Source organism: Diorhabda sublineata, chromosome 1 (assembly GCF_026230105.1).
Source record: "Diorhabda sublineata isolate icDioSubl1.1 chromosome 1, icDioSubl1.1, whole genome shotgun sequence".
Taxonomy (NCBI): Eukaryota; Metazoa; Arthropoda; class Insecta; order Coleoptera; family Chrysomelidae; genus Diorhabda; species Diorhabda sublineata.
In genome coordinates, this window is record NC_079474.1 from 40000580 (window position 1) to 40017244 (window position 16665).

A 16665-nucleotide genomic window follows, 5' to 3' on the forward strand; every position below is an offset into this window, starting at 1 on the left:
TGAAATAAGCAGCTAGTGCGATTCTTGAGTTCAATATATCGTTTCCAATCCAATCTATACAATTTCAGGAAAGTTGGTAATCACTTTAATCTGCTCGAGTGCAAATTGTATTCTGGGAATAGCGACAAGTCTGATATTATATTCATAACCAGAAACTTTACAAGTTTATGATCGAGAGTTAATTTGCATCCAGCACCGGATTGGGAATTTATGAAATAATTTTTGCATTTAGTATTTTTATTTAAACATTGATGATAACAAGGAAGTTTAGTCCAACTATAGTCTGTATAACATTGAAATTTATACACAAAAAACGAACCGTTGCAGTTTTTGTATGCTATGATTTGGATAAAGATTTTACAGCATCGGAACAGTTTAACTTTTTAACAACTTTCGGTTATTAAAGATTATAACAAATTTTTTTGCTCCTACACGCATCATCATATCTTCAACAACGTAATTCTAAATTTCTTAGAAATCCTTCAAGTCTATTTTATTAAACTCTCAAACTTGTATCATATTGAGATTGTAGCTATAATTCTCAAATTGTTAGTAGATAAGTAATAAGGAATTTTCAGAATTTCCAGTTCATTTCGGGATGATCTGTTTGAAGAAAGTTATTTATATTTAAATATGAACGAAGACCTGACGACAGTGTCAATACCACCATAATAACAGTCATTTTACAAAACCCTTACACACCGAAATGTATAAGAAGACGTTTTAGAAGTAATTGCTCACACTGTGCACGGCTGGAACGTAAAATTTTCCTTGTTAATAATGAAATGCACGATTGAATAAACAAGTATGACTCTCAAACATCGATCAGCTTGAATTTTTTTGTTTGTTCTCTTCTTTATATAGCTTTGGCAAGAATTGTGAATGATATGTGATGAGTATAAATAAAATCTTCACAATATAATAGATATGGAGTGACAATTACAGAAATTCGGAGATTATAAACTGGAATGTGAGTTTGAGAATACAACCAAATTTGAATATATTACTAACCTTTTAATGCCAATGGAGGAGTCCTCGAATCACCACAGGTCAATATTGTCACAATATTACGCAGCTGGAAGTATCTGGAAACCAATAGAGACTCAGCATTAAGCGGTGTCAAATTTGATACTAGAAAGAAGGTGTTTTTTACATATTTGGGTTATAACGAAACGTTTTCGATCAATGACACAAGGCGAGCATTAGGAGATGTTTGAAAACCCGAATACAGATAGTTCGGAATCAGAAATTTACCATGAATCGGATAAAGAATATAAGAACGATATCAATGAACTTGTTCCGATAACAGAGAACAATATAGAAATAGAAACTGAAGAAGATTCGGATCAAGAACCCACACTTAAAGCTATCGTAGCCATACCGCTCACCGTCGCACCCACAACTTAAGTCGTCGTTCCTTATTTGAAAGTGCACGTAAATACCTCAAAATATGGTCTAGTTTGGCAAACTGTACCATTTGCCAGTATCAAACGACAATGAGGAAATGTTGTAAGCGTCCAGGTCTTACGGAATATAGTGTGGATGCAAGTGCCCCTTTAGATTTTTTCAATTTGATTTTTACAACTCAAAATCAAATAGTTAATTTGTCTCCAGACAAACGTAGAAGTCCTTAGATGTTACAATAAGTGGAGTGGAAGAAATCCAAAAAAACAGTGCTTACTGGTTGAGAAGGTCGAACTAGATAGTTTTATAGGCATTCTGATTGAAGCTGAGGTACTGAGATGTAGAAAAGAATCAACTTGAGGAATGTGGTCCACGAACAGGTCCATACGTCGGTCATTTTTAACAGCCGCCATGTCTAGAGATAGATTTGAGCAAATAATAGGCTTTTTACGATTTGACGACAAATCTACGCGAGAAGAGAGAAGGAAGAATGATAAATTGGTGGCAATTAGAGTCATGGGATATGTTCGTTGATAAATATAGGAAGTCTTTTCACCCATACGAAACAGTTGCATATGATGAGCAGCTAGTTTGCTTTAGTCTATAAAATCAAAACTGGAGCGTTATTACAGGGGAATTTGGACAACCGTAGACGTGAACACATCATATTTTTTTAATCTTTAAATGTACACCGGGAAGTTGTCGACTGAAAGAGCAAAAAGAAATCGGAGGTATCGTGTTTTATTGAATTTTGCTTATGGCCCCCGCTCTTATATGTGCACAGTGTGCAATACACACGGGCGCCATCCTTTAGAAGCGCCAAAGCCCTGGGTTAAACAAAAATATATTCGGAGGAGAAAATTGAAGTCAAAACTGAATATTAACACCGAGATGAAACCCTTCATGAACGAAAAACCACTTTTAAAATTCGTTTTTTCTTAAAAATTATAAATCAAACTTTAAGCTCTCTAAAAAACCGATTTGATTTATTAAATGAGTATGATAATATTTTCGGATTCAAATTGAGTGTCAGCGATCTTTTAAAAACATTTTTTTCCTTAAGAACGACTGACAGATCAATATAATAAGGGTATAAACTCCAAATTTTTCTCATTACTTGAAGAAACTGACCCCTTCAAGTATTTTACGATATATATTTAAAAACAATTTAATCTCCACCCTTACACACGCAGACATTTCATTAAGAATTCTTCTGACATTGCCTGTAGCGTCTGGCGAGCGATTTATTTCAAAATTAAAATTTTTTTTCAAAAGTACTCATATCTGCTTATTTTTAAGTAGAGCCTAATTAGTTTTTTTTTAATAATTGTTGAAATATTGATAAAAAATTGTGGTTTTGACTTCAGTCTTTATCAAAATATTTTGATATAGAGTCGTATATAGACATTATAGGCAATATTTCTGTTATTTGTTTCTAAAAAAAATTAGTTTTGGGCTATTTTATAATATTTATAAACAACGTGTATATATTTCATTAGTTGAATAAACGCTTTAAAATGGATGTGAACAAGAATTTATTTTGTTAATGTTTTTATTCTGTTAATTTTGATATTTTACTCTATAAATAAATGTGACTTCTAAAGCTCAGTTTTTTGTTTTATTCCGAGCACCTACCTACCCACCTACTTTAAAAAAAATAATCCAAAATGCATTAGGAATGCCAAAATAGTTAACGAAACAATTAACACTTTCGGGAACACTTCGCAAAAATAACCCCGACACACCGCGGCAACTTAGTGTAACTTCCAGGTCTACAGAATCATCAATATTTGTGTTTCTTCTTTCATACATTCCTTAAAAAACAAAATGGTCCACCTAGGCTGTACGCAACATGACGATGACAAAATTTGTCCTGAAACTAAAAATAACCCACCAATAATTTTTATTATAACAAAACAAAGGGCGCAGTTGATAACGCTGACAAACTGATAAGGGAATATTCATGTGCTAGAAAAGCTGCTCGTTGGCCACTTAGACTTTTCATAAACATAGTTGATATTGGTGCTCTCAACTCATTTGCGTTGTACATGGGAAAAAATCCTGATTTTCAGAACAGACGTTCGTTCATTTCTTCTCCTACTGAGGGATTGCCTTACCAAAAGCAACATAGAAAAACGAGGCAAATTCAAGTTTCATAAATTAGATCTAACAAGATTGTGGCGTTTTATCCGAGGTTCAAGGACAAGTTAATCTTCCTGAAGATGCAGGTGCAGCAGGTGTTAGAAAACGAGGAAACAAAAAGGTGTCACCTGTGTAACAGTGTCTGTGACACAAATGTCAACACTAGAAAAGGAATTTAAAAAAAGTTTATGTGTGCAATTTATCGAAAAACAAGAACAAACAATTTTATTTGGAGTATGTAATTAAGAATATGCAAGCATTTGTTAGACTCAATGTAAAATCTACGGCATCTACGAAATTCAAAGGTTAATATAATGATCTAATGGTGGGTCTACACGATACAGACTTCCATAAAATTCTATAGAATTTTGTCTGTGCAGACTAGACAGTACAGACAAATGTCGGTGCGATCCAAAAGTCGGAGTATGCATGTAAGTCTGCGTTTTTATCGTAGCTAAGAAATTTAAAATTAAATTTAAAAATCACGACCATCATCGCAAGCTAATTCACTAGTTACATTTATATGAGAATACCTATATCACTGCAATAACCACTTTTTACACCATACAGATATTTTTTTCAGTTCTTTTTCTTCTTCTTCAGCAATAATGCAAGCTGCGGTTACTAATAATAACTGACGTCTTCATTTTATCCATATTTTGGATAAAATGTAACTGTTTCCACTGAAGTACTCGACATTTCTGATACCGGAAATTTTTAGAAGACTGAATGAAACTTTGGAAAAATGAAAGTCTGAAGTAATAAAAAGTTTGCCAGACACTCTATCCAGATGTTTGGGTAAAATTTTTTACTCCGTCTTCATAGTCTGTACAGATATCTTTACGAACAAAAGTCTGTATCGTGTGGACCCACCATTAGGTGCATAATATCTGGGGATTTGCAATAACTTCTATGAACACTTTATTTTAGTGTTTTTTGTCGGATTATCGAACGCAATTTTTATATTACAATAATACGTTTCGTGAGAACAGACATAGTGAAGAGAACAGTTATAGTGGCATTTAATGATCTTCCAAGAAAACAAAAAGCGATACTCAAACATTAATTTCAGTACACGCGGAAACCTGGGTGGCAGATGTTTTGGATGGATTCCCAGAAAAGATGTGGTGTTTTTTTCCTATAGGATAATTATTTTTCTTGGCAGACCTTTTTGTTAGGAAGGCGGACGCGCTATTAGATATATGAATGAGATTGATTTATATTTTTAAATTACACTCTTGAGTAAGTTGTTCAAGTGGACAAGAATGAAATGGATGTTTATGATATATACATATTACACTATCCACACAAATGAAATTAGATTGAATATGAACGAGTTAATTTAGAAATTCGTTTGGTATTATTAGTTATTTAGCGTGTTTGAGATTATCTCAATTACTCTTTTACATTACATCCATATTTTTATATATACGCATACTAAATTTTTTATTCAACTTAAATTAAAATTGTGAGCTGCTGAATTAGTGAGAAAGATGGACCAATAAACTTACTAAGAAAAACAGTTTTCTAACTATTATGATCATCATCATAATCAAGCCTATCAATTATGGCTATCGCTTTTACGGCTTCAAAATGATTTTTTGTGATAGATTACTCCTCGTTTCCTATCGTTTGTCTTGGCTGCTTTTGCTATTATTTTCCATCCCTTTTGGTTCCAGCATTTTCCCTTCAGTTCTCTATATTGAGTTCTCTTATGTCCTCCTCTATTTAGTTTCTCCAGGTCATTATTGAACTGCCTCTTCTCCTTGGCCACAATGGGATCCATTGCGTTATTTATTGGATCATTTCAATAGGTTTTCTTCTCATTTTATGCCCAGTTCAGTTCAGTCTTTGTACTTTTATGTATTTCACTATATTTTCTTTCCCCGGCTCTTTTTCTGTTTCTTTTTTTTATTTGCTCTTGACCTGTTAGAGTTTTCATCATCTTTCTCTCGGTTCTTTCAAGTTCTCCTTGTACATTATTATTTTATTTGTTTGGTGATGTTTTTAACTTAATTTTTAAACTCGTAATTATTACGAGGAGTGCTTAAGTTCTAAGAGATGGCAATACTGACGTGAATATGTCAAATCTGGTTGCGTCATCATACAGTTTGACATTTTTAATAGTAAACGTACCTAGAACGTGTTGAAACATGGAATGTTTGGAATGGAATTTCAAATGGAATTAATTGGTGTAAAGCACCATCTCGAGTCACCGTGTTTTGCTAGTTTTTCGACTTCAATCGTGGTCGCAACTCTCTATAGGATTAATTTTTTTGGCTTTCAAAAATATTTGTTCATGTTGGATACCACATAATTTGCCAATCGCTCAAAAAAAGCTCGTGTCGATTAGTACAAAGAAATGGTGAAAAAATTCAATAGCGGTGCCAAAAGACGTATATAAGATCGTGATAGGGGAAGAATGTATACATATGAATCCAAAACTGAACAACAGTCGACTGTATAAGTCTTTAAAGTCAACTTAAATCCAAGTTGTTCGCGCCCGAAGCATTTAGAACCGTAGGGTTGCCTGTTTTTTCGGAATAATTGGACATATGCAAAAACATATCCTTATCGAGGCTATTCGGAAAAGATAAGATATGAAACGGTGGTGGCAAGAGTTCGTGTTAAAGGTAGTGAGATGACGATCACAATTACCACAGGCAAAGACAATGAATTTTTATTGGTAAGATCAGCAATTGAGAATACGAACACAAGCGTTACAAAATTTACTAGATATACAGGTATAAGACAATACAATGGTTTTAGGATTCTAAGAAAGCACCTGTAGAACTCGTATCATATTTAACTATATCAGTACTTATACGATATTGAATAGGCTTTTGCTTAAGACTGCTGGATCGAGTCGTGAAGGAAGAAGACTTGTGATCTCCACGGTTGAATCTACTCTCCACAATAATAATCAAGTGAATAGTCATAACGTTTATTTAAGGCGTTGAAAATAGGTAGTTCCTAATATTCATGAAAACAGCGTTTAAGGATCTCTTGGAGCATTTTACTATAAATATCTGAGAAAAAATATGGCTGTAGATAAACAAGTTCCAAATAGATTTAGTGGAGATTACTGTATTTATGCATTTTTCTCCAGATTGAAGGAGTTTTTTTAAGGGGGTACGTGAAAAGCATTGTGTATGCTAATTATCTCTATTAAACGCGTTGTTTTAGCTCAAATGAATATTTAATTAAAATTGCGATTTTGTTACAGGCCGTGCGATCGAAATGTGAAAGACGTGGAATTAATTTGTGCTCGTTTTAGACGCGTGGAACAACTGTGTCGACTTCCGAATTCTTTGCTCCAACAATTGGCCCTTTGTGGATATTACGAAGATCTTGAGAAAGGAGTAACACGTAAGTTTTTAATTTCGCTTTAGTCGTTGTCTCTTTCAGTCTTAAAGAGCCACCCGGCCATGTAAGATGTAGAATACTAACATGTGTATCTCAATTCCAAGTTGTAAGGATGAACGTTCGTATTTATAGCACGGCGGTTTAACAGAGAAACGAGAATCGTACAACATTGAAAAATCCAAAAGCAAAGAATAGTTCGAAGGGGTTGAAGCTCCTCACAATTGTATAATTAAATAGCTATTTTTTCCAACTCCATAGATATCAGGAAGAACTGAAAACTCAACTATGAACTATGTTTATTGAGTATAGGTACTTTTTTCATATCTTACCCATACCCAATATTTGGTGCGATACAGAAAATAGCAATGATCTGCAATAAGCAGTTTCAAAATAGCTTATAAAAAAATACTGACGTCCTTTTATGAGGAAAAACTGGGAATTTGGAGATTTGTTTAGAAATATTGTCAAATGCTTTTAATTTCTTTGACCCCATTTCTCAAGAGTTCTATTTCATGAATGCCTTCAGTTTGTTGTAATTTCAAGTATCATTATTTTCCTTGGAAAAAGCAAGCCTTCATATTTGAATATTCAGACCTAAAGTTATGAGGATTTGATATTTTATTATTAAAAATGACTTTATTTACCGTTTCATTACCTAAATATAAAGCATCTAATATATACATAAAAATATTGTTGACTAGTGATTTTTAGATGATTCGTGTACATCTGGAGAGTTACAGGAAATTTCTCACAAATTTGGTGCGAGGATAAAAATTTTTTCCCCGGTAGATAGATGTGGTTCCTAGTATCTTTCAGCTGAGTTATTCCTGACAAGCATCTGAAAAATAGGATTTCCAAAATCAATAGGTGTTATTGGACGCGTTATTGGACGCACTTGTACCATCTGCAGGGAGTAGAAATTGTGTTTGGTTCCTGTGTGATAAACTGGGTCTGCATGTGTTAAAATGGTTCTTATGATTTGTTTGTATGTGAGAAGTTTGTTTTGTGTAGACACTGTTTTTGCAGTAAAGAGGGTAAAGTTTGCCCATTGCAAATTTTGTACTTGTTTCGCGTTTGCCTTTGTATTCCCTTCCACAATATACCCTAGGTACTTTGGGGTATTGCTTGGAAATATAGTTTGTCCCTTAATATGGAGTTGCGATTGCAAAAAGCTGTTTATTGTTTTTTAAATACGCTGAAATTTTGATGTTTAAGTATATTTGGAAGTTTTCCAGTGTCGACAGTGTACGAGTACGAGGCTGTTCTTGGAGCAATTTCCGCCATGTTAGTTATCGTGCGACCGTTATCTACAATTTAAGTTAGTTCGTTTGAAGGATTTGATATTATTAGTACCGGTAAGAATACACAAGAAGGACATTTTATGAAAAAAATAATAACCACCATTCTTTGAAAGGAGTATAACTAATTTCATATCGTTTTCAGAATTTACTAGATAATAAGGTTAATGACGATAAATTGGCCAATTAACTAACTTCTTGTGGGATCCTAACAATTCTTCTTCAACCCTTTCATCGGTTTTTCAATAATTTCTTATTTTAAAACTTGATTTGTGTAATTTTGAGCTTTAATTTGAAATTAACTTTCTAGAACTGCAACTGCATTATTCAAATCATAGTAGTGCATATTTATTTTTTATTATTTATTTACACTTTTGTCAAAATTTGTAATCCAATTTAAAACAATAATTTTCTTTAGTAATTTTATAAACTAGTATGTGATTAATATGAGTTAAACCGATGTGCAATTGATTAAAACGTATTGTCACATAAACTACTCTGAATATTTCGCATCGATTTGAATGTTATTGTTTGTCACAAAAAACGCTTTTGTAAAATAATAGACGACTATAATTTTCATTCCACTAGAGTAATAACAAACTATTTTTTCACTAAATAAATTATAACGATTCGTTTTCGTATAAACGTAACGAAGTTCATTTAAATGTAATTTCATTTTCATGTTTCGACGGCAGATATAAATCAACTTGAAATAGACAAGCTGCAACTTACATTCGCCTTTAAAGGAATAAGATAAAACGTTTAAAAATACGTCTTCGAAGAGATTCTAGTAGGGGCTCTTGTCAAGTTTTTATTTTTGTTAGAGCAAAAGAGTACAATGTAAAGAACTGTGTAGAGATAAAATGTTTTCAGGATTGCTTTAACACATATTACAATTCTTTTTGTTCAGACACAAGTTATTTTTGCGAAAGATTTATACGTCTTTGTGTGATTCTCGTGAGGAATGTAGATAATGTATAGAGTAAAAATAAGGGAACTTAATGGAGTTTCTTATTAGTTACAGCAGCTTTATAGTTGAAGAGGTAGTTTTTTTGAACAAAAAAGTTCTAAATTGTAACATGAAAATGCGTAAATTTTATTATAAAATCATTGTCTACACATAATACCAAAAGGTGTATTCGAAACAAATAATTTAAATAAAATGTACTTTTATTGAAGTTATTCTGTAGACAATAAACAGAACAGAAAATATTACAAAAGCTTTTCAAACAAGATGTAGGAAATTAATACAATGTTATCCTCGATATTTTATCGATATCGAAACTGGTGAAAAAGCTGGGAGGGAAAACACATATAGTGAACAAAGTTATATATATTTAGTATGCAAATTGCAAATAACTGCTTCACAGTAAATAATTCACAGCGACTGTTGGATAAGTTGAGAGAAATCAAATATGTTGCTTTTAGGTGAATAAATAATTTAAGTGTCTTTTCAAATAATAAATGTGTGGCGATTTTCTAGATATTACACTAGATGAAATTTTTTTTAAAACTGCACTGACGCTACTTGAATTATGGATCCACTAGATATCTGTCGATTGATTTTTTATTCCTGCCAGAATATGAACAAACCGTGACAATAAGTTTGACTGATAGCCATTTGTGAGGAAATGAAACCTGGATAATGAATAAAAAGAGATACAGTAAATTAACACCAATAGAGATGAAACCACTATGAAAAATAGGTGGGTAGGATAATGAATGAGATAACCCTGATATTCTGACCCCCGAAAAGGATACTAGAAAAAAAAGAAGATAGCCATTAACATCAGACTAGTTCATGACACGAGTTGAAAATAGAAAGAGATGATGTCGTGTGATTGCTGGGTATCGTTATGAGAAAACTTTCCGCTTTTGCTTACAATTGACCACAAACCATGTAGGAATATTTGACTTTGTTCAACCGCAATATGAAGTAGTTTTGCGTCCGAGTCGGGATAAGTTACGAAACGTAGATCCACCACTATACACCTGAGATAGTAATCAGAACAGTGTATTCCTGAAAGATCAAAGAGAGCCAAGATTTGGTTTTTAGGAAAACATTTTTAAAACCATTGAAAAATCCCTGAAATGGACTACTAATTGCTCGATCCTCCACTCAATTCTCCGAATTTAGTCCAGAAAGACTATTTCTTGTTTCCAAACATGAAGAAATGTAGACAAGATTCGACACAAACTTCAGCAATTCACTGTTTTTTGGACGGAATATAGAATTGGAGGAAAGCTGGAGGAACTGGAGGAGTTATAGCTAGACTATGTCTAAAAACCTGTGTTTTTGGTTTCGTATCATCTGAATGATAAATACTTAACAATATTGCCCAGCTAAATTCATGTATCGTTGGAAAGATTTATGGAAATTTCGCAGACAAAATGTAATAAACGCGGAGCAACACTATGGACTCCTCCACGTACAACAAATATTCGCCTTAACAAAAGTTTCCATTTTCTTACCAATCTATCCAATTTTAATCCTATAAGCAAACCTTTTATAGATACGTTTCATAGCAACCCATTTGACTTAAAACTATTGTTTGGTTTTTCCTTCAGTTGATGGATCAAATAACACTAATATTTGGTTAGTGAAGACTATATAAAAATTCGTCTCTTTGATGTTAATTTTTGAATGAATTGATTAATCCTTATGTTTCTCAATATTTTATGTTAATTATTGTCAAAAGATTTATATAAGACTTTCTAAACTTATATATTTCTACCATATGATATAGATATGATTTCCTCTTATCTTTTACCACCTGAATTTGTAGCTACGTTGCCTCCTCGGGTTCTATTTATTCTCCTTTTATAAGCCAAACTTTTATAAGATGGCCTTTCAGGACCATTGTTCTAATGTTTCCACATTTTTCTGTGTCTATATAATAAACAACTTTCACTTTCAACACACATCTGCTGAACTTAAAAAGTCTGTGATTCTTGATGATGAATGATCAGTACTACTTTCATGTAAGAACAGCAAAATAGCTGTCTACATCTTTTGTTACTTATGTGGCGGCTCACCAATTCCTAAAATGAGGTCGGGTTTATAACATCATTATCAATGATCAGTACCTTCAGTTTATTTAGAAATGCAGAGATTATTAGAGAGAAGCAAATAATAAATAATGAATTGGAACCCAGTGAAACGACGTAAACAAGAAAGACGGAAAATGACTTGGATAAAAGGAGTGGGCAAGAAGATCTCAGACCAGAGGACTGAGAGGACAGATAGAAATGGAGATTGGGCACCGCAAGGCTCTATAAACCGGATGAATTTCGATTCTCGGATTTTAAATATTTATCACTTGTCACTATTGTCAAAAATGTTTCTTTGATATGAGATGAAAATGGCCGAATTCGGTATACCTAAACATCACAAAACTTACCCAACTTTTTTTCAATGATGGATTATGAATCACTATCAATTTCCTATACTTTCAGTGGGATTGGTCATTGTGTTGGAAACTCAATCATTCTCCGTTGAAATTTACAAATATTTCAATACCTTTTATTTGCATAGTTACGTAAAGTAATACAAAATTATTGTTTTGCAGTATATACTTACAGTATTTTCATGTTTTTATCCCCGTTAATCTCTTCCTTTTATCATTTTATTGGAATAAAAACGCTCTAAAGATATTCGCAGATATAGATTCCAGCAATCAAACCAGAATCTTGTAAATTAATTGCACCGATTTATCTTGGTCATTATTGAACGTAAAATTAGCATTCTAGACTGATAAGATTGATAGTTGTAGCTCTTAGTTTGGTACAAAAACAAATACACTAAACTATATGGAACAAATTAGTTAGCTACCTCTTCGGAAACAGAAATTAAGTGCCTGTGGTGGAGGAATCTAGTAGATTTAGTCTATTCTTCTATAATTAATATTTATTAATTTTAAAAATTTATTGTGTTTTATTTCATACATCGTATTTAACGATAAACAAAGTTTTTATAATAAAGTCATGAATCAAAGGACATTTATGATATAATTTAGTCCGATATTGTTGATATTGTTACTATTTTTGTTACCATGATCAATCTCAAAATCAAAAGCAATTGATGATCCATTAGAAAATTCAATTTTTAACTGATGTTTTTCTATTTCCGAATATGATTTCTAAACTTTCCCAATGCTAAGGGGGTATCTTCATTTATGTCAGTACGTAGTAAACGCTCCACGACTACAATTTTAAAAGTTATATTATATCGCCCCACTTAACACTTTGTCTGTGTGCAAATAAATTATTTATTGCCAAGCTTCCAATGACGCGGTGGTAGTAGTTATATTGTGTCTACAAGCCATTTTATTAAAAACTTATTGAATGTAATTGAATCGATGTAATTTGATTGTTGCATTTCAGCTTTTAGACTGTTTGATCTACTATTGCTTAATCGACTATGATCGTTGAAATCCTGGTGATTATACCCAATTTTTTAGAGTGTAACGCAAATCAAATGTTACTATAAGCCGCAGTTCTTTGATTGTTAATATTTGAAACCCTTTCTAATTATTGTAGATGGTTGTATCAACCCATATTTTTCAACGTCTGAATAGTGATTTTTCAATTGCTGCTAATTAAATTTAACCAAAAGTGAAGTTGAGCTCGGCCAAATGTTTGCTCAATTCACGATTTACATTAGGAATTACGTTTTTGATTATAGCAAATAAAAAGTATGCAATGCTCGTCTTATAAATCTTGGTAATCTAAAATTTAATATATTCTCGTAATCGTAAATATGTTTGTGATACCTGTTCTCCCACAACTTTAACATGAAATAAAGTTCTATGAATAGTGGACGATAACATATCTATCATAGTTTCACATTTTAGTGCCTTTACCCTAGAAAATTCATTTTTGAAATTTTTATTAACATTACACGCGATCTTGATTGGATTGAAGCTCTATCTAATTGTTTGCGACATCTACCGAAGTTCATTTATGATTGTGTAGTGTTAATATTTACTAATCACGTTGACAAGTGACTGAATATTTTATTTATTTTTTGATCTGGACATTTCCAGGTGTACTTTTTCTTTGGCGGCACTTTGGTTCCTTACGAGGATACTAAGAATACATCAACTAGTGAAATTCTCAACTTTTGTCGTGGGAATGAGTATTATTAGCACTTTTTCAAAATTCGCCCTATTATATCAGTTTTGCGGATGTAGCTTTTTGATAATTCTTATATTCCTTCAAGAACGAATATAAACACTTCACTTTCTTATTTCCAAACGACAATATAAGAATTAAATTATTGTCATATTTCGTAAACTGACTAATTTCCGTTTTAGTTTGTTATATATAGTATTGTAATAACAGTACGTATGTTTGAAATACAAATGCGCCCATCATTTGTCGATATTATAGATTATTAAAGTCTAATTTGAAAAGCAATTCCAATATTTCAGGATTTATTTGAGGAAAATCAAAGCCCTTTTTAATAGCCACAAAAAATAGAGAACGCAATCGATTTTATTATGCCTTTTAATAAAATATTGAAAACCAGAGGTATCAAAGTGGTTTTACAGCTCGCAAAGCGGACGGCGAAAACTGTGAACCACTTTGATTTTGGAGTTAACTGAACTTAACATACGCTGAAATATATCTTTTCATAGCATTTTCTTTGTTGAATATCTTTGTGCTCCTGTAGCTGACTACTGAAAATTTATACTGAGTTGAAAACGCAATTCCAGTTGACAGGTAGTAGACATTTCATTGTTAGAAACGTGGCCTTTATCTAGTACAAAAGACCATTAAGATAAGAAATTTTATAGGAAACTATGTTCGATATTTCATTGTTTTGTCAGTTTATGTGGTATTATCATCAGTTTTTGAATTCTGTTATTGGAGATTTTCATTTTTTTACGTTCAATTCAGATAATTTGAAAATTCAAGAAAATTATAAATTTTATTTTCCAGTTAATTTTGAGTTATTCATTACATAGTAAATACTTCTTACTATTATAATTGTAGAACTTTGCAATATCGACTGAGCAGCATAAACGGAGATTATAATTTTAGTCGATTTTAAAAAACTGGAAAATATATCATGTGCTAGAATTTTGATTTTCATTATACACAGTCGGATAATTGGAGAGCGATATACTTATGTAGATAACGCATAAAATTTTTCAAAATATACATCATATTCGATATAAACCCCTGCGAAGTATTTACCTTCCGCATTAATACAACAAGTACAGGGATCTACTGGAATCTTCGATTACACCTATCACAGATGTTAGGATATTTTCAATGCATCCGAAATGCACGACTTTTTCGATTTCAAAGATAATAAGTAATGGGGCGATAGATAGAAGGGTATCTGCAAACTTTTTGTCAAAAGTGAAAATATGAATCAAACATGTTTAAACGCGTAGTGGCAGGGTGCAATGTCGTGATGCAGCATATTAATCAGCCGCAATAATGCAGTCGATAAGCATAGAATCACTTTTTGACTGTTCCAAACCGTTTTCTACGAATGATTTTTCTTCTGAAAGGCTTTTCGGAATCATGTTACATGCGAAATCTTTTATCGTCTGTTATCATTTGAAACGTAAACCGATGATCTTGACATTCGTACCAAAGCGTACCTCGACCGATCTGTTTTCTTCGTCTTCCTCACTTTCCCAATTCTAGAATAGTTTATAACCACGAAACACTTGTGAATGGTTCATACAATCATCGCCGAACACTCTAGATATTTCATCGTAAGTTCACTCTTTGTATCAACAAATTTCGTACAAAATTGATCGTGATGCGTTGCTTAAGATTTGGCTTCTCTTATTGTCTATTTAATCGTAATTTGCAAATCATGACGGTCTAACTTTGTTCTACCAAGAAAAATATTGGGACTATTGGAACTTTTTATTTGTTGCAAAAATAATATAACAATTTTTAATGCTTTGGTAATCGCCATATTCTTATCCTTAGTTTTTTGTGTTAAAAATGTATTGCAACTGATCCTATGAAGTTCCAATTCGATAATATCTGCAATTTCATTTTCCGTAGCTGAAACAAGTCATATTTCCTAACAAAACTAAACTAAGGCCTAGTTTCTTCACTTCCTAATAAAGTCCCTACTAACTTTTGTTCTCCGAATAATCAAAAATTCGATTTCTTCACCTTCGAATAAATCGAAATATTTACCAAATAAGTTATTAGGCAGTCACAAGTGTCAATTAAAGAGTGTTTATTTATCTATTACACCTTAAATATTTAATATGGATGCTATCGAAGATTAAGAATATTTGTTTGATGAGGAATTGATTGAGAAAATACAGGAATTGCCAGAAGAACGAGCTTATACCGTTAGTCATAAAATTGATCATTACAATTTTTGGGCCGATGATGAATTCTATAAACGGCTCCGTATACAGAGACCCTCCCCTCCGTCCAGGTTATTTTTCAAGAAATAGAACACAGTTTACAAAATAAAACAAATCGGCGATGTGCTATCCTAATAAATCTTTCTTTTTGTGTTTTTATTTTTTCATTGAAATTTTTTCTAGAAATTTGTCAAGAGCTGTCTCACCAATGAATAAATTATTGATAAATTTGATATTTCTCGCTACAGATAGTTTCTATATTGTTCTTGGCGACTTTAGTGGTATTAAGAAATCAACTGTTTCAAAAATTATTTACCATGCTGTTATAAAATTTCCTTCAACTAACGCGAAAAAAAAACAAAAATAATTGAGGAATTTTATGGATCTGCTAGGTTCTTCAGAGTGTTAGGTGCACTAGTTTGTACATATATGAAGATATTAAGTCTAGAAACGACAGATTTGCGTTCCTTGGTCCCCTTCATCATGCACATCATTACGCCGTCTTTAAATTTTCGATACCATTCACACACAACATCATTACTCATGAAGTTTTCTCCATGCACATCATTATCCGATGGATTTCTGTAGCACTATCACATTTCTCACACTTGGCGGGAGCATCAATGATGGCGGACATGTTTACGTGACTGTAGCACAACGCCGACTGACGCCTAAATGTCAACGATGGCGCAGTGTAGTACGAGAGCTTCGCAGTCGCCTACAGTGTATGCCCGCATAGCGTTTGCACGGAGCGATTGGAGGTTGAAAAAAAACGGCCCTCGTGTAATATTTGAATCGATACCCGGATGCTACGAAACTCACGCCACTGTATGTGACCCTGAAATTTTATTTAATAATTTTACACAGATTTTATTGTTACTACAGTAATTCTCTATTGCTGATACAGCAAACTAAACAAATAAAACTATGATATTGCGGATTATAGGTAAATTCCATTCTATAACTCCATAACATTGTTAGTGGAGTAAGTTTTATATTGCTCCTCAAATAATTTCTAAAATTAAACTAAAAGGGAGAACTATACATTTAAGAGTAAATTCACTATATCATTCCATTTTTATACTCTCCATGCATAAATTGAT

The 16665-nt window shown here is 32.5% G+C and overlaps 1 protein-coding gene across 1 annotated transcript in view; it reads left to right on the plus strand.

Moving 5' to 3' along the window:
• The window catches only part of LOC130446450 (rap guanine nucleotide exchange factor 4), a 281452-nt gene that overhangs the window by 91410 nt on the left and 173377 nt on the right, over positions 1-16665 (plus strand). The window contains exon 2 of the mRNA XM_056782724.1: positions 6773-6915. Coding sequence (XP_056638702.1) covers positions 6773-6915 — 143 coding nt within the window. The remainder of the gene's footprint in view (positions 1-6772; positions 6916-16665) is intronic.